The sequence below is a fragment of the Marmota flaviventris genome, chromosome 8 (genome assembly GCF_047511675.1).
Source record: "Marmota flaviventris isolate mMarFla1 chromosome 8, mMarFla1.hap1, whole genome shotgun sequence".
NCBI classification, from domain to species: Eukaryota; Metazoa; Chordata; class Mammalia; order Rodentia; family Sciuridae; genus Marmota; species Marmota flaviventris.
The window spans coordinates 125,729,506-125,749,840 of NC_092505.1; the positions used below are offsets into that span (position 1 = coordinate 125,729,506).

The window sequence follows — 20,335 nt, forward strand, 5'->3', positions numbered from 1 at the left end:
GAATCTACTCCCACATGTGTTCCTCAGTTATCTTCTGGGTTTGTAAAGTATTTCTTCCTGGATTACCAATATATACTTTTCCTCTTAGAACACGCTGATTTGAACTCAGTTATGGATCAAGTGTCAACAAGAGCTGGATTACATCTGCTCATATAAACAGAATTTTCAAGCCAAGAAAGGCCCATCTTCTCAGACACTGGAAAGGAACTTTACTCCATTGGTGTGGGAGGCTCAAAATTACTTGGGAATGAGGGAGAGTTGTTTACAAAGGTTAGTTTCATCTGAGATTAAACAAAATTCTCTGTTCCATGTTTCAGGATCCCATTCTTTGCCAATTCAGGTCATAATTTTCTAGATGGGAGAAGTTTGGTGAGACTGAATCAATTACTCATAAAAATTTTAGGGGTTGTGGATTTAGCTCAGTGGCAGAGCCCTGAGTTTAGTCCTCGGCGCTAGGTAGAAAAAAAAAATTTTTTTCCCACCTTGATTTTCAGCAGTTTTAAACCCCATAACTATAAAGGAGGAAAAGATTCTTCTAAGACAATCATGGAAGTTATTTGATTCTCAAGATTGTGATTTAGGCTGAGATTTAAGGGACTTGAGCTTGTCATTTGCTCTCTGTAAATCCTGTAATGTACTTAGTGGGATCTATGTTGTACTATTGCCCTAACATTTGTTATTACTGCCATAATATTCAGCTTCAGTAGCCACTAAGCTCCCAAGGTATGTGCTTGAGTGGGCACTGCATTACAACCAACCACAGATGACAACTTGGTTAACACTTTTTTTTGGTATGAGGGATTGAATTCAGGAGCACTGAACTACTGAGCCACATTCTCAGCCCCTATTTTGTAATTTAGAGACAAGGTCTTACTGAATTGTTTAGCGCCTCGCTTCTGCTGAGGAGATCCTCCTGTCTCATCCTCTGGAGCTACTGGGATTACAGGCATGCGCCATGGCACCCGGCTTTGGTTAACTTTTGAAGTTACTATTTCTATACTAGCATTCTGTTTTCCCTAGCAAGAAGCATAGTCTTGTCTTTAACCCCAAGGGTATGACTCAGCTCCTCAAATCTTATTTCTACTGTTTTATATCCTGGAAATAATTATCAGTTTGAATTTAGTAAGGAGCCAGTCATTTGAGTTAGTAAAACTTATTATAACTAATCACTAAGTTATAGAGGAATAACTTTATATATAAAAATAAAGATAATTCTAAAAGGCTTGAAGCAACCTTTCTCAAGGAAAGTCAAACTTGAAAGGAGGATCCTCTGTTCCTTCATGGTGAATTTCCAATTCTGTTGGGAAAAGATGAATTGCAGTTCCTTGGATGGTCGATTGCACTGGGTTGCCTTGGCAAAACTGGGTTGCATTTGCTGGGCAACAGGAAACAACACTTGTGGTAGTACACTTGTTAAAAATAGTAGATAGTTGTAGAGAGATGTGATACTTGCTGCCCTAATGAGACCTGGAACATACCAGTGACCATGTTCATAGGGATATCAAACAGATAATCATCAGGGCTGAAGTTGTAGCTCACTGGTAAAGCACTTGCATGCATGAGGCCCTGAGTTAAATCCTCAACACTATATAAAATAAATAAATAAAAATAAAGACATAGTGTCCATCTACTAATCAGTCTATCTATCTGTCTATCTACACACACACACTTTTTTTTTTTTTTAGAGAGAGAGAGAGGGAGAGAGAGAATTTTAATATTTATTTTTCAGTTTTTGGCGGACACAACATCGTTGTTTGTATGTGGTGCTGAGGATCGAACCCAGGCCGCACGCATACCAGGCGAGCACGCTACCGCTTGAGCCACATCCCCAGCCCAACACACACATTTTTTTAAAAGGATGATCATCAGTCTCAGGCTAGGCAGGTCAGTGAAGGACTGTATACTATGGCACAAGACTGAGGTAGACCACTGTAGTATTTCCTTATATACACTCCTCCTGGATAGACCAAGCAGCAAGAGCAAAAAAGAAAAACTCAGCATATCAGAACCAGGAAGAGAAGTTTCTTTCCTTTTCTACTATCCTCCCGAAATTATACTGATAAAATTGATATACTTCTTAATGTGAAGGGAAAATGTCCATTATAACAGAACTGATACTGAAGGATAAATTTGGAACTGAAAAGCAGTAGATTGATAATAAATTCAGAGGCTTTCATTATATGTCTAGCATTTCTTGGCCATTTGTTTAAAGGTATTGATTGCTGATTGGGTGATCCCTAAGAATAGTTTATAAACATTTTATCTGATTTATTTTTGGTCCTCAATGTTGTAAGGTTTTTACTTTTTCCTTGGAATTAATGAATTTTACCTGGGTATGTTTAGAGTGTATGATTTTCCAATTAATTCTGGCTATAACTAGATGAATCTTGTATATGTTCAGATTTAAATCTTTCATTGATCAAGGTATTCCTTTTAAAATGATTAATTTATTTTTCTTCCTTTGTTCTTTTTTTTCTACTTCTCAAATAGTTAGATCTGCTAAATGCATCTGCCAATTCTTTCGCTCCTTTATTCATGAATTCTTTGTATTTTTCTTTTATGTGTTGGCAATCCTCCACCCACTCACACAATTTTCATGCCATTACATTTGTTCTTGGTGATTATTCTTTCATTTCAGGGCATATTTAAATTGGAAATTCTTTTTTTCTTTTTTTAAAACTTCCAGTCATTGTTTCTATGCTTTAATTTCCTCATCGGTTTCATATACAATTGATTTGCTTTTTCACTTCTTGATTACTGAGTCTTTTAGGCACATTATTTTATTTTGATTCCTTAAGGAGTCATATTGTCAAATTACCAGGGCCTTTTAACTGACCCAAAAACATATGTAGTGAATGTTGCTGTAGTCTCTATTCCTGTATCATTCTAATCAATTCTGTTAATTGGTGCTTTCCCACCTAGTCTTAGGAGTGGGAAGCAACTAATTCATCCTGTGACCCTGTGGTTTCTTTTGGGTTAAGAATTTGCAGTAGGCTTTAGTTCCACACATCTCAGGAATTCTGCTATTCTAAAGAAGATTTAGCAATCTCTGAATATGCCACTTTTTAAAGAAATGTCAACAAGAAATTCTTGTCTTTCCCTGAGCATTCTTGGTGAGAAGAAATCTTCATTTTGTGCTATTTCTCTTCTCTAGAGATCCTTGTAGAACCCATATCTTTGCTTGCATCCTCCTTGTTCATTACAGTTACTTTGTTCTGAATGGGAATGTGATGAGAAAAGCATCAAAAATGGAAATTCAGGTTGTCATTTTGCCAAAATGCCTCTGATGAGACCTGTGAGATAAATATTGTAAATGTAAAGGCAGCTTACAAACTGAAGAGAAACTATAAAACCTGACATCAATATTAAACTACCTTTCTCTGCCATTTTTATGTAAATGGCTATCACTTAGCTTTAATGTTACCATGTTAAGTTAAAAAATAATTTGTTGATAATAGCTTGGTATTTCATAAAAATAATAGAAATGGGAAAAACTAAAATTAGTATCAAATGAAAGTGTGAAATATAGTGGTCATGGGGCCTTATTTATTTTTCTGGAAATTGGTATGAAATGATATTATAAACTGATTCTAAGGTAAAATGAAAATACATCCTATCGTATGAAGGACCACACTATTCATCTAAGCTTAAAAACTAAGTAGTAATATAAAAGGATAACAGTAAGATCACTTCGGTCAGAAACTTCAGTAGTACAAATGAAAAGAAATAGCATTGTGTATAACAGCAAATATCAGAAGAGCTACATTAAAATATAAAAAATATATTTAAAATAAGTGTAAAATAGTAAAAACAGACAAACTCAGACTTGCTTGTGTTCCCCTGTCCCACGCTTTGTGGTGCTGGGGATGAAATCTAGGGCCTCTAGCATGCTAGGCAAGATTGCTACCACTGAGCTGCATCCCAAACCCAAAACTCAGGCTTTGAAGAGCTATAAAAATAAAGAATGTTTTAGGGATATAGCTCAGTTGGTAGAGTGCTTGCCTCACATGCACAGAGCCATGGGTTCAATCCTCAGCACCACAAAAAAAATAAATAAATAAAATGAGAGTGATATGTATGTTAAAAAAAAGTTTTAACTTATACATCGAGATAAGCCTCAGGTAGTAATAAGATAAGTCTCATGAAGTAATAAGAAAACTCTCACTATGTAGAACTTATGCATTCACACACACACACAAAAATGCATGTGATTTGCAGGGGGGAAATTTCATACATTTATTATACAGTGATTCTCAGTTTAGAAGAGAATGGGAATGTTTTCTCTGATACAAGGCTGATTCATAGTGGGGTAGGGAGGGGGAGCATGGGAGGAATGAACTCTAGATAGGGCAAAGTGGTGGGAGGGGAAGGGAGGGGGCATAGGGTTAGAAATGATGGTGGAATGAGATTGACATCATTATCCAAAGTATACGTATGAAGATACGAATGGTTTGAATATACTTTGTATACAATTAGAGATGTGAAAAATTGTGCTATATGTGTGTAATATGCATTTTAATGCATTCCACTCTCATATAACAAATTAGAATGTTTTTAAAAAAGGGTTACTGTGGTTAGGTCTGCTTCCCCGCTTCCCGCGCACCTGCCTGGAAGCATGGTCTATTTGTACCCCAGAGTGACTTCTGTCTCCTAGGCTCAGGCAGTCCTCGAGCCTCAGCCTCCAAGTAGGTTGGACCATAGGTGTATGCCATCATTCTTGGCCCAGATTAGAGTTTACATGTGACTGTATTTTTCTTTGCCATCTGCTTGTCTTTCTACAAAGCAAATGAATCTATAATATAGGATACTAGTTCTCTGTGCCTTTTTGTGTTTAACCAACATTCTGTCAAATGGCTACTGAAAAATATATTTACCTAACAGTTTAAGAATATCAACTTAGTACACTGCATAGATAACCAAATTGAATTGATCTCTAAGCCTTATGGAGAGATTAAAGGTAAGATTTAAAATTCATTTTTAACATTGACTATTCTGTACCATATATGTAATTTTTCTTCCTTGCTTTAATTTTTGTTGTTGTTGTTGTTTTCTCTTTATTTTCTTTCTTAATTTAAAAATGTTATTTTTTGAACTGCCTCATATTCCTTATGGAGAAAAACAATATTAATTTCTGCACTGTCCTCTAGTATATAAGAATCATGATTATAACAAATGTCATGATATTTGTCATTTATAATCTGTAATTTTGAGTCTTCTAATGGTCTTCTTGTTGAATATCTGTGGCTGAGCTCTCAGAGATTTTCTTTGTAGTAAAGTCTTATAATAAAACTCTTTGTGTTGAATTGAGGATATGAAAACTATCAGTATCACAGCTTGAATTTTTCATATGTTTTTCTATTCTGGAGGTATGTATGTGAATTTGCTTTAAAATTAGTATCACACATTTCTCTTTTCACTTAATGTCACAAATAACCTTCATTATCATTAATGCTAACTGTAGATTCATCTCATTTGTGTTACTATTTACATTTAATCCTAATGTATGAATATATTAGTTTTCTGAAACATTCTTTTATAAATATTTAAATTGATTAGCTTTTTTACTAAACAAAAATATCCACGCAGGAAGGAATTGTCTCTATGTGGTAGGAAGGCTGCCACAATTATTGGAAGTTGGACTGATTTTGGCAGAGATAAAAAAATATACCAAAATTTAATTTTTCTTCTTGGTAGTAGAGAATTTCTTCACTTCTCTAATATCCAAATATCTAATATGGCTACTTATGTTTTGTCAATGAAGTACACTTCAAATCTGAGTCACAAAAACTTACTATGAGATGCTTTTTTAAAAATGATTTTTATGTTCTGTTAACTGGATATTGATACTGAAAGCTACTTACTTAGGATTATAGAACCTTTGTCATATTAAGGTCCCAGAGTAATTGTGTGTTTGTGATTTGTGATTTAGATAGTCTAAAGTCATAGGATTCTCTTTGAAGATCTAGGACTATCATATCCAAAATGTTTTTTGAAATTATCCTGTGTACCTTTCCTACTCCACAAATAAGGGCAACCCATATTGGAATATTATGTTTCTTAAGGTAGAACCCTAGACCATTGATTTAGATCTTTTTAAATAAATGTGGAATCTGTAAAATATAAGTGTGTATATGTAACTATATATGTAGTACTGGAATTGATTGAGCCTTGTATATGATAGACAAGCACTGTACCACTGAGACACATTTCCAGTCAAATTATAAGTAACTATTTAAGGGTCTTACGTTTCGTCTCCATAAGCACCACTTTAGCTGTATTTTGCAAACTTAGATGTTTTCGTTATCTTTAGTTTAAAATATTTTCTAATTACCAAACATTTGAGCATATTTTGTTATCTGCTTCTGACTTGAATCTGTTATGGCCAGAGAACATGTTCTTTGTTATTTCAGGCCCTTAAGTACTTAAAAGATTTGATCTATAACCTGTTTTGGTGAATTCTATGTGTGTTAGAATGTATATTCTATAATCATTGACATTATTTTTTATTCATGTCAATTTGGTCACATTTGTCTTATTCAAAACTATATACTTACTTTTTTTGGTCTGTTTGCTTCTTTCTTCAGCTACTAAGAGATGTGTATTAAAAATCTCAGTATGATTATGAATTTGTCTATTCTTCTAGTTCAGTTTTTGTTGTATATGTTTTGAGACTTGTTATTTGGTGTATCCAAATTTAGCATTGTTATATCTTCCTAAAGAATTTATTATTATGGAATATTCCTCTTCATGTTTGATAATATTCCTTGTCTTTATTTCTGTTTAGTGTAGCCATATTCTTACAATTACTGTTTGCATGGTATATATTATTACCCTAATATTGCAAGCTACTTGTGCTCTTGTATTTAAGGAGTATCTCTTGTAAATATCACGTGGTTGGATCTTTTTTCTCTTTTAAATAGCAGTGTTCTTTATAATGACAATATTAATAAACTACTTAAATGAATATGTTATATTGGGCTCAAATTCAGGGCCTGAGAAGAGATATAATTGGACTCTAATAGTTCTCAGACTCTTAAAAAAGAGGAAATTTTTTAAGGGAGTGGTGCTGCTGTAAACACAGCCTAAAGAAGCAGAAAGTTGATAAAAATCTTAATATAGGTGACTTCCAAGGAGTAATTACTGGATGTATAAGGCTAATATCATTTTTCCTTCTCTATAATTTACTTGTCTGCGTAATGGTTGGGTCTTGTTGACCAGTCTAAGTCTTTTCTCAAGAAAAGTGTTTAGTCCATTTTCTTGGTTTTATTTATATTTTTCTTTTAGTGTTTTGTTTTAAAAGTTATTTTGCCTTTATTTGGAAGATTTATTTTGGGTAGAGTCTGTATTAAAAAAATTCTGTATGGACATATTTTTTTCTTTCTTTCAGTATTTTAACTAGATCATTCCATTATTCATGAGCTTGCATTATTTTTTGGTGTGAAATATACCATCCTTCTTGTCAGTCGTTCCCACATATATATCTTCTGGCTCCTTTACGATTTTTATTCTTTTTCCTGAAGATTTCCAGCAGTTTGATTATGAGGCATGTTTATGGTTTTCTATTCTTTTTCTCTCTTTAAACTTTTATCCCACACAAGGTCCTCTGTAACAGGCTGCATTATCTACCCACCTATGCCCATAGTAATACTTCTCATATATATATGTCTGTAGTTTCTATCTACCAAGGCTTCTTTATTTCTTTACATTCTCTTGTTCTTTTGTCCCCACACTTTTCTGGTAGCTTTTATATTTAATTTAATTAATTTATTTATTTGCAGTGCTGGGAATTGAACTCAGGGGCACCCCCCTTCCTTATTATTTTATTCTGAGACAGGGTCTTGCTGAGTTGCCCAGCATGGCCTTAGACTTGTGATCCTTCTGCCTCAGCCTTCTGAATAGGTTGATTACAGAAGTGCGCCACTGTGCCTGGCTTCTGAGAGCTTTTAAATAGTATGATTTTTTTAAAACTCCTAGATGAATAATCAATTATGTTAATATAATTTATTAATAAATTGATGTTTTCCTTCTAAAATTGAAATACTTTCTGTGTAATGTGTTCTGTATATCTGAAACTACTTCTGTACTTTGTTCTTTTATGTTACTTGTCTGTTATTTTCTGATTTGTATTCAGTACCTTTGTAGTAAATTTTAGTACTTCTAATGCAATTTCCAGCACACAGGTTTTCTCAGAATGTTTTGAGCTCTTCATGCATAACTGGTGGGAGTATAAATCAATACCGGGGAATGAAAAATTCTGTCACCATGTTCAGAATGCTTTCACAATGGTGGAACCACATAGAAATGCAGAAACAGATTCTTCCTCAGCCTTGTGCCACATTTTTTTAACAAGGTCTCACAAAGCTTTTTTGCTTGGGTGTTAAATCTTAAAAGTTTCTGCATTTACTCCCTAGTTATCATCATTATCCTGAACTAGTGATGAGACCTAACACTCAGCAGAGCTGAACTTTCAACAGATAACCGTATAGTTCTTTTTGATTTTTGCCCTCTCCTACCACCATAATATTTTTCTTAGTTTCTGTTTATTTTTAAAATAAAACCTCCCAAACCCTGTGTGAAAAGATAGGAAGATAGGATTATGTACAAAAAAAAGTCTTCTCTTTTTACTTAGAAGAAATGAAAGTGATTCTTTTCAATAAAAGGTAATAAAAAAAGGTTAACCCAGCCATAATGGACTAAATTAAAAGGACTAAAAATACCTAGTACTGATTGGGACATGGAGCATCTGGAAATCTCCTATATTGTTCCTATTCTGTTGGTGGAAGTATAATTTACTATACTTGTTTCTGGGAAATTGCTTGTCATAGTCTGCTAACCCTTGACATGTATATTCTGTATACTAACAAGTCTACTGCTGATTATATAGAAAGTAGAAAAGAATGTGTATGTTCATCAAAAGATGTGTACATTTAAAACATTTTGCTTGTAATTATCCTAATCTGGAAACAGCTTCATGTCCATTAACAGTAAAATGGATAATAAATTATTATCAATTTATAAAGTAAAACACTACTCAGCAGTACAAAAAAGGAGTTACTAATATGAAAAATAACATAATTGGATCTTAATAATATAACTTTGCTGGAAGGAAACACAAAAGATGAAACATATCAAACTAATTTTTGGTAATAACTGTCAGAATAATAATTACCCTTTGGATTGGAAATGATTACTTACAGGAAAGTATCAGGAAGGAACATGTTTCAATTCTGGAAATATTTTCTTTTTCTTGTTTATTACATAGCTGTATTGGTCAGTTTATTAAGGTGTAACTTAAGATTTATGCATTTTGCTGTATACAAACATACTTCAGTTCACAAATAAAATTTTAAAAAATGTATTATGTTTTATATATTTATTCTGATTCCCATCCTCAACTCCTACCAAAGAATATCCCAAACAGTCCTGCTAACTAGAATGCCAACTAAAATCTCATTAGTTTGCCTCAGAAGCTGAGAAGACAATACAGTGTTGAGATAAAACTGAACTTTTTGGTGTTATTGTTTTTTAATTCAGAACATATTTATGTCATTTTTTATATCCCGTAAATTTTTCAAACATTTTCCTTATTAATACTTGTACTCTCTTGAATTTATTTTTGGTATTTTTAGTTGTGAACAAACCTCTCTTCCTTTTATGTTGTCTAGTTATTGTAATGCTCAAGCCTTTTTTTTTTTTATCAATGGTCTTATCAATTTTTTCTATTTTATTAGTATGTTGAATCACTGTAGCAGAGTCTTAAGTTTCTTATTTGTAACAAGAGAGACTTGTTTTTATTAGTGTTTTACTAATATTTGCGTTAACAAAAGGTTCAAACCTGTGTTGAATGGCTACAAGGGGTATCCTTGCTTTGTTGCTTGTTTAGTTGAAATGTCTTAAATATTTCAGTAACAAATGTATTTTAGTCTTTATTTTCTCTGAGTAGATTCCATCTTACTCTGGTTTTTGTGGAAGTATTTTTTTTTTTAATTGAGATTGACTTAATTTTATCAGACAGTTTTGAAATCTAAGAAGTGCAACCATTTAATTTTTTCATAAATTTGATTTCCAAATATTGAACCCTCCTTTTATTTCTGAGAAAATTCATTTTGTTACATATGTTCTGCACTCTTTAGTAGGAAAACCTACTAATATATAAGGAGTGAAGTTAGCTTAATTTTGAGGTTATTTTTATAATATAATTTCTGAATAATTATATTTGCTTGACTTCAAGGGATTGGTAAAGTCGATTTTGTTTGGTGTATTGTGAATGAGAACTAGTAATGTACATTTTATTGACCTTTTTAAAAAAGAGTGATCTTTGCTTTTATTTGGCTACAGAGAAGTAGTGTCAGGTAAGTAGTTTTCTTATTCAAATAGACCCACAAACACAAACTTTTTGAAAATTTATTTGCTATGATATCAAAATTTTTTGAAGTTTTCATTTTTATTTTTTTTTTTTCCACAGTCTGTGGTGGACGACTGGATTGAATCATATAAACAAGACAGGGACATCGCACTTCTGGATTTAATCAACTTTTTTATCCAGTGTTCAGGATGTCGAGGTACAGAATATTAAAATAAACGATGTACATTGAGCCTGTCAGCCCAGCAGTGTGACTTTTTACTTCACCTGCACTAGTCAAATATAATTCATTCTAGAATTATGTACTAATTTTTTTCTGATAGAGAAAATAATTGGTAAATTATTTAAGGGTATCCATTTTTGTTCTAGTTCCATTTTGCTCCTATAAAATAATGCATTTCTGAATTTTTTTTGAAACTTTAGGGAGGAAATATGAATTTTATGCAATAGCTTTTTTAATTGAATTTTTAGATCATAACATTTTGCTGTTTTTACTCATTTTTGTACATAAGCTTCATGTTAGAAAGTGTGGTAGTTGCTAACATTCACAATTTTGTGCATTTGCAAATATTTTGATCCTCATATATAAATAGTTGAAACTCAAGTTTTGCTGAAAACATAACTATTATAATTTGTATTAAATTTACAGTTTGTTGGAAATTCATAAGATATTTTAATTAAAGTGATATTTTTATCATTTTAACAGGTAGTTACTAGATATTTTTCTCATGTAGAATAGTTATAGCTTAGATTAAAAGAGTCTAATATTTAAAGGTGTCTTTATTGTAAGGAATAATAAAGGAAATATATGACTAGTTCAGTGAAGTGTTACGATGATAAAAAACCAGATATTATTTAATGACTGTTTAGATATGTCAAACTTTGTGCTTTTCTAAACTACATTAGTTGATTTAATCTGTGTTAACAGTCTTATCAGGTAGTTGTGATCCTTATTTTATAGATCAGAATCTGAGATTAAAGGTTTTTAGGTAAGTTTATCTGGATTCATACAGTTAGGGCCAAAATGAAGACTCAAGAGTCAGGCAGTTTCATTTATTATCTATATCCCTAACCCAAAAGATCATGAGAATAATAGGGAGGAGCTTCTGATCCAGCTGGGCTGTACCTGTATATATTAATGTGGGGAGATGGTAAAACAACAAAACAACACATCCTAGAGGAAGCAGACCCTGAAATGAATATAAGGACGTTTGAAGAGAACAGCAAAAAGTAGCAGTGTACAAAAAGACAAGAAACCACAGTTGACTCCAGGACAGAATTCAATGGCTGAACCTTAGAGTTTAGAGACTGGCAAGGAGTAGGTAGAGATTAGGCTATTTAAAACTAAGAAAGTTTTTTCATTTTACTCTGGTAAAATTGGTGGAGCAACCACTGATAATATGTTTTTCATATGTTATCTCTTGCATTCCAAGAGTTCTGGGTTTTAACTTTAAAAGTAGTAGGTAGTCTTTAAAATTTTACTCCTGCAATGTATTCCCATGGCTCTAAAAATAATTTTTAAGTTATATAATAAAAAGTCTTTACACTTTTTGTCTTCTCATTTATCTCTGCGTAGTAGATGGCTCCTGTCTAAATTATTATATGTCCTCCAACCTATTTTTCTCTCTAGCGTTCTAATTTCCACACTTATAGGTTGAAATGTATACAATTTCTTCTCCATACCTATAACACAAAACGTATTAGTGTATAGAGCTTTCATGCCCCCCCCCCCTTTTAGGGAAAAATATATATTTATTTTTTGTTATTTTAAACAGTACTATATTTCTCAAAATTTTCAGCTTAATGATTTAAAAATGGTTTCAGTGTGATTTTTTTAAAAATGATGTGAAATTTATATGACAGCCATTTTTAAAAATTGATTTTTTAAAAAAATAAATGACAGTGTAATGCATTACAATTCTTATTACACATATACAGCACAATTTTTCATATCTCTGGTTGTATATAAAGTATGTTGACACCAATTTGTATCTTCATACATGTACTTTGGATAATGAGTCCATCACATTCCACCATCCTTGCTAACCTGCCCTCTCCTTTTCCCTCCCACCCCTTTGCCCTATCTAGAGTTTGTCTATTTCTCTCATGCTCCCCCTCCCTACCCCACTATGAATCAGCCTCCTTATATAAGAGAAAACATTCGGCATTTGTTCTTTTGGGATTGGCTATATAATAGCTATTTTAAAGTATACAGTTTATATCGTGCAGCTGTCTTAGTGTGGGTGGCTCTAACATCATGAAAGATTGGTTATCTTATAAAAAACAAAAATTTATTTTTGGAAGTTCAGAGTAAGAGTGCCAGTATGGTCTGGTCCTTGTTTGGTTTCCCTTCCAGGCTGTAAATTACTGATTTCATGTTGTATCCATGATAAAAAGAGGGTGAAAGAACTATGAAGGGTACCTTATAATGTCACTAACTCTCATAACCTAATTATTTCCTTCGTCCCTGTCTCCTAATACCAGTGCACTGGGACTTAAGATTTCAGCCTAAGAATTTTGGGAAGACACATAAAGATGTTTTGTACTTACCCTATATTTTTGAGGATTAGATAAGTTGTAGCATGTATCAGTAGTTCATTTTTCTTTTATGATTGAATAATACTCCATTTTATATATGTATTTCACAAATTGTTTACCAATTCATCTGTCTTTAGATATTCAGGTTCTTTCTACTATCTTTGCTATTGTGATTACTGAAAGAGAAAGCATTCATGAACAGGTCTTTGTGGTATAACTACACAGTGGGCTTTTGTGGCACTTTAAGCAAATAAAATGGGGAATATCTGTGCTAACATGCATTAATACATTTTTAAGGGCAAAGTGCAAAAGAAAATCTGAAGTATACAGCCTTTTTTTTTTCCTAAGAAGGGAGAAATTTAGATATACACATGTATATGCTTATATGACTTAAAAGAAATATAAAAAGAATAAACCAGAGATCAATGAGATTGGTTACTTATAGGGAGGGAGAGTGAGAATGAGAATGAGCTGGAAAAATATAGAGGGAATTGGGGTGGGGATGGATACTTAATTTGAAAATACCTGTTTTTTTGGTACTAAAAATTGAACCCAGGAGTGATTTGTCACTGAGCCACATCCCAAGCCCTTTTTATTATTTTATTTTGAGACAGGGTCTTGCTAAGTTGCTTAGGGTCTCAGCCTCCTGAACCACGGGATTATAGGCATGCACCACCATGCCTGGTTGAAAATGCTTTTTGAATAGTCCTTAACTTTGAATGCTATCTCAAAATTTCACACACTGAACAAAAATAAAATGGAAATCAAGAAAGATGAAGGTGTAAGTTCTAAAATTGAATGCAAACGAAACAAATTAATCATATCATTCCATACAGTAATTAAACTGTACTAAAAAGAGAACTGAAAACTTTTATATAATAGGCACAGTATAGTGAAGGTCAAAGGACAAATGAACTATATTTCTAATATGTTGAGGTAAGATTTGTATCATACATATAGACCTTTTTGTTACAAATTAAATTTCTAATTTAATTGGATATGATCAACACATGATATAAATACATGTATGGAAATATCACAGTGAAACCTGTTAGTTTGTACAATTGATATGTTAATAAATAAAATTGGCTTGAAATAGGAAGAGAGTAAGGACATCGAGAGGCTTTTTTTTTTTTTTTTTTTAAAGCCATTAGTTACAGACTAGAAGGATACCACAACCAATGACAAGGCAAATGGATTATCTTACCATGACTGAATAACATAGGCAGTATTGTTTTCTCATCTTGGATCTTGAACCCTAGGATACAGTATTGGTTTCCAACTTTAGCTATCTTAGATTGCATCAGCACCACTGATTGCCTCCCTAACTGCCCATTTATCTTTAGTCTTTTCACAAAAGTCTCTTCATTTGAACCATTTAGAGAGAATTCTATTTACTGTGGGAGCCCTCTATCAAAATGGGCCAACTAACTCAATAAAAGATATATTCAGTATTAATGAATAGGGAATGATGACAAAGGAAAAGTTTAAAACTGTTAATCTTGTGTTGTATTCTTAAGTTGTATAACTTTATAAATGTTTATAGAAATAAATTTATGAGGAAGCTAAAAGGGCTTATCATAGAACTATAGGGATAGATTAATAGAATTATGCTTGCCTAAATGAATGTGTTAGCCATGTTCAAAAGTATTAATATATAATTAAATATATAATATTGATGAATACATGCATACATTCTGGTTTACACCAATACATAACATTTCAAAAGTGTTTATGTGGGGTAATAATAAATATTTTTCATTGACAAATGTCTTTTTATATAAAGTATATGCTTGAGAATTGATGATTAGAAATAACCTTTCTTATTTGGTTATAACAACTAATATTTCTGTTTTGTAGTGCTTATATTGACTTCCAAAGGCCCATGGGCTTCCTTAGGAGTGCAGGATTGCCAGAAAATTAAACCTAGGAGCAGTTAATCAGTTTTCTGAACTTTGCTAATTTGTGAGCCCATTAGTGTCACAGTAATTTTTTTGTGGCACCTCTAGGCCAAAAGAAATACAATGGTTCCTTTTATAAAATAGTTATATCCAAACTAGTTATTTATGTCCTCACAACTTAATAGCTGCTGTTAAGAAAAGTGATATGTATATAATTGAGATAAAATAAAAAATATGTTACTCTTATATAACCATAATTAATAATGTATGTGTGTACCTCTTGGACACCCAGTCTTTGGATTCACCCTCAATTTTGGTTCCATATTGATTTTCTGGCAGTACTTATGAAAACTAAGATTCCTAAACATAGGATACTTTCAGAAGAAGCTTAATTAGGTTCTAGTTAATGAGAGTAGTAATGGGCTACATAACACACTTCTCATTCTGATTTTTTTCCCTTATTTTATGTCCCTACTGCAATACTATGATTTATTGTCTCCTCCCAAGTAAATAAATGGCACTGGTATCCTTATCTGTGTGTGTGTATATATGTGCCTGTGGCTTAGAAACTAACAAGTATATATTTAATGGGTTCATTATGTATTAATCAGTATTCTTTTGAATTTAATGAATCCTTATCTCTAAACATGTGCAAGTACATTATCATTTTTCTTAAGTTTCTTTAAGTTGTGACATTTTAAACATACAGAAGATATATAGAATATGTAAGTATAGGTTATATAATTTAATATATTATGAATTCCAGTGTTACCACTACTCCAGTCAAAGAAAAGAATATTGCCAGGACTTCACAAGAACCTTCCCTTCTGTGTTGTGTGACCCTCCCCATCATAACTGTTTCCATTTCCCACAGAGATAAGTGCTACCTTGATTTTATGAGAACTATTTCTTGGCTTTTCTTTATAGCTTTATAATTAGTGGTTATGTCCTTAAATAAAATAGTTTTGCCTGCTCTCCTTATTTGGATAGTTAACTATACCTACTCTTTGTGTTACTTTTATGTTTCCTGTACTGTAGTTATTTATGTACAATGATATGATAAAGACAATTCTTTGTTGTGGTGGTTTCTCCTGTGTATCATAGAACATTTAGCAATATCTTTTACCTATAACTCTTAGTTACCAATAACACATTTCTCTCTTTCTTCTCTCCCTGAGTTTTGACAATCAAAAATGTCTGTAGAGGTTGCTAAATGCCCCTGGAGAGGCAAATTGCCCTATTTTGAGAGCTTCTATAAAATATCAGTTTTGTAAGCATACCAGTTTATTTATACTTCTACCCTTGAAAGAAATTAGATTGTTTTTAGCTTCTAGGTAATATAAACAGTATTACTATAAACTATCTTTTATACATGTTAATTAATATCCCTGTACAAAATGGTGTGATTTATATACCATGGAGTCAAAGTACTTGCTGGGCTTGAAAACATACAACTTCTAAATAATGGCCATACTTTGTTGAAATGGTTGTAGTTAATTTTAATGCTCTAACTAGTCACTGTCACTGAAATCAGATGGCTTCATATCTTTGCTCAAACATAGTATTGACAATATTTTTAGATTTGTCTTGTGAGGTAGCTTCCAAAGTCTCATGTTATATTTTTCATTTTTATTTCCTCTCCTGCTTTTGAGATTGTGTACTATTTCATATATCAGTTGATTATTTTACTCTTGCAATGTTGGTCGTTTTTTTTTTTTAATTGATTGGTAAGATTTTTCTGTTAATACTAGTCTCTTGTTGAAAAATATATATATATATATCTACACACATATACTCACATGCATATGCTGTCCTTTCCCACCTTGCAGTAGGTTCTTTTTTTCTCCTCTTTCTCATAATTTGATATATTATTATTTGAGGGAAGTGGTTTCTGTTTTGTTCTCTGTTATATCTCTAGCACCTATAAATGTTTGTTGAAAGAATGAATGAGCCTAAGTTCTTAATTTTAAAATGTAATGAAATTTGTTAGTCTTCTCTTTTATGTGCATTTTGTGTTTTATATGGGAAATTCTTGTTGGTTTTTTTTTTCTTTCCCTTTTCCCTTCATCTTTTTGTAGTACTAGAGATTGAGTCCAAGGGCATTCTACCACTTTTATGTCCCTAGTCCTTTTTTCAGTGTTTTTTATATGATAATGTCACTAAGTTGTCAATGCTAGTATTGAACTTATGATGTTCCTGCCTCAGCTTCTCAGGTTGTATAGGTATGGGACTCCACATGTAACTTATTTAAGAAATTCTTTACATGATAGTCAAGAAAATATTTTCCTGGTTTTTAAATAAAAACTTCTAGTTTATATAAAGTTTATTTATATTCAGTTTAACCTTGGAAATTTAGGTCTTTACTCCATCTGGAGTTGTAGATTTTTTAAGTGTGAAAAGTCCTCTAAGGTTTTTTACTAGTTGTACAATGGCACCATTAGCTTATGCAGAGTATTTGCTTACAGGAAAGTTTTCTGGATTCTGTATTCTAATAATTAATTTGTTACTTTAAAAAAATCCCTTGACTAGAAAATTCTTGGTGTGCATGTGAGATTGTGTGTTTTGTAATTAGTTCTACCAATAAACTTGGTAAAACTAATTACAAAACTTGTTAGAATTTAAATAGAATTATATATTGAATGTGTGTATCAGAGTTTCTCCACTTGGATAGACACTATTGACATTTGGGGCTGGATTATTCTTTGTTTTGTGGAGCATTTCTCCATCATAGGCTCTACCCACTGAATGACAGTGGAAAGTCTCCTATACCATCATTGTTCATGTCAAAGTAGTTCACAGGTGGAAGTGCAAAGATTAATGATATTTTTATACATCCGTGGTTGATATATTTACATTTTTATGAAATCAGATCTTACAATTCACGGTCATTTTATTTCTCCATTTAGGGTTTTTGTTTTTTTTTTTCACTATTTTAGAGGGTTTTGGGGGGGGGGTACATCTGTCATTAAATTTATTTTTGGATTTTAACCATTTAAAAGCTTTCATTATTAATAGAGCCTTTTTTGTCAAAAGACTTTAATTTTTAGAGCAGTTTTAGGCTTACATAAAAAATAAGCAGAAAATATAGATAGTTCTCATTTATCCTTCTTCTACCTCCATTTTCTGTTTTAAGATCTATCAATTACTGTGGTAATTGATGAAATCATATTAATACATTATAAACAGCTGAAGTCCTTGGTTTACATTAGAGTTCACTTGTGATGTAATATTCTGAGTTTTCACAAATTCATGATAATCTATATACTGTTACAGTATCATATAGGATAGTCTCACTGACCATAAAATCCCCTATCGTTTTACAGCTCTCTTCTCATTCTCCCATCAAATTTTTAAAATTATCACTAAGTTTGACTTGTTAATATATTTTGGGGAATTTAGTATGTGTATCCTTTTTGTTTGTTCATTTGTTTATGGTACTGGGGATTGAAATCAGGGCCTCATGCTTATTTGGCAAGTACTCTACCAGTGAGCTACATTCCAGGCTCTTTTTAAAAACTTTTTAAAATTCTGGATCTAGATAAGGTCTCCTGAGTTGTCCAGGCTGGCCTCAAACTTCTGATCCTCTTGCCTTGGCTTCCCAAGTACCTGAGATTGTGGTTATATACCACAAATCTTGGATATATCTATATTATATCAATGAGATTACCTGTACTTTTCCCTTTTTATTCTTTCCATTTTTAGTATCAAGGCTTTGTTATCTTAACAAAATGAATTGTAAAAATATCATTTTTTTCTCTCTTTAGGAAGTGTATATGGGATTCAACTTATTTCTTTTCAGAATGTTTTGTAGAATTCATGGCATTTGGGCCTGAAATTTCTGTTGTTGCGAGATTTTAAACTACTGTTTTATTTTCTTTAACTGATTTGGCACCATTCAAGTGTTTTATTTATTTGACAAGGCACATTTTTTTTTTTTCTGGGAAATTCTCCATTTTACCTCTATATTTTATGGCATTGTTTATAATATTCCCTTATATTTTAGATATATTTATAGCTCCTTATCACTATTTTAATTTAAAATATTTTCTAATTTCCAGTTACATTTTGTATTCGACTATTTAAAAGCATTTTTAAAAATTTCCAAACATAAAAGTTTTCTGGTTAACCTCTGTTGTGGATTTATGGATTGATTTTCCTCCTCCCTCCCTTCTTTCTTCTTTCCTTCCTTTTTTTAATTTGACCCTAGAGAAAATTGTCTATGTAGTTTTTTTTTCTTTATGGGTATTGAATCCAGGGACACTTTACCACTAAGCCACATCTCCTGCCCTTTTAATTTTTTTATTTTGAGCCAATTCTCACTATGTTGCCAATGCTGTCGTTAAAATTGGGGCTCTCTGTCTTAGCCTCCCGAGCTGAGTTGCTGGAATTACAGTTATTTTAAGAGATATCATCAACTTTTGCAAATGTTTATGTGCCCATGAAAGCTCTGTGTATTATGCATTTTTTAAGTTGTAGGTCGTTCATTGTTAAGTTTATTACTTTTCTTAAATATTTTTATCCCGATTTACTGTTTACTGCTTCTGACAGGCACTGCACATGTATTAAAACTTGACATGATTTTAGATTTATGCATTTCTCCTTGATTATATTTGAATTTTAATGAGGCCTTAATACTTTTCTTGTTTTTCTGGCCCAGCCTTTTTTTTAAAATTGCTTTTATTTTTTAAATACATGACAGTGGAATGCATCAATCACAATTCTTATTATACATATATACCACAATTTTTCATATCTCTGTTTGTATATAAAGTATGTTCATACCAACTCATGTCTTCATACATGTACTTTGGATAATGATGTCCATCACATTCCACCATCATTGCTAACCCCCTGCCTCCTCCCTTTCTGGCCCAACCTTTCTGTTCTTGTTCTTTTGTTATTCATGTACCCTTCCCTTCTAGATGCTTCTTATGTACATAAAACTGAATTGTGTTCTTTAAATTCTGATTGAAAAGTCTTAACATGAGATCTATCATCTTACCAGATTTTTAAATATATAATCTAGTATTGTTAATTGTAGTGATATGTTTTATAGTGGATACATATGATAGATGTATCTGAGATCACTTTTGTCCAACGAACAGCATTTAGAAATTCTTTTGAGGTTCTGCTAGTGACTGACTCTATAGAACTTCTTCTGAAATTTTATTTGTTATGTGTATTTCTTAAAATGTACATGTGTATATATGTACACTTATAATATTGGCAATAGTTTTCATTCAGCATATTGAGGACATTGTGCCTTGTATTGTTTAAGAGAATTCAAAATAAACATTTTTTCGCTTTTTCACTATTTACTTTTCATAAACTTGAGGGTTTTCTCTTTGTTTCTATTCTTTTTACTTTCTCTGTGCTGATTTCTAACTCTTGAATATATTTCTTTGGATCGGTGTGTTTCAGCAGTTCCAAAATGTCTTGATTATTTTCTATTTAAATATTACCTTTTCACATTTTAAGTTCTCTTCAGGAATTTTGTTTAAACTTTGCATGTAATCTTCTATGTACCTTTGCA

At 32.1% G+C, this 20,335-nt stretch overlaps 1 protein-coding gene across 4 annotated transcripts in view; it reads left to right on the forward strand.

Moving 5' to 3' along the window:
- Positions 1 to 20,335, forward strand: part of Stag1 (STAG1 cohesin complex component) — a 373,003-nt gene that overhangs the window by 167,518 nt on the left and 185,150 nt on the right. For 3 of the 4 annotated variants that reach the window (XM_071615631.1, XM_027933685.3, XM_071615633.1), the window contains one exon: positions 10,466 to 10,562. The exons of the other annotated variant lie outside the window; for it this stretch is intronic. In XM_071615631.1, the coding sequence (XP_071471732.1) occupies positions 10,466 to 10,562 (97 nt within the window). The remainder of the gene's footprint in view (positions 1 to 10,465; positions 10,563 to 20,335) is intronic. 4 annotated transcript variants of the gene reach the window in all.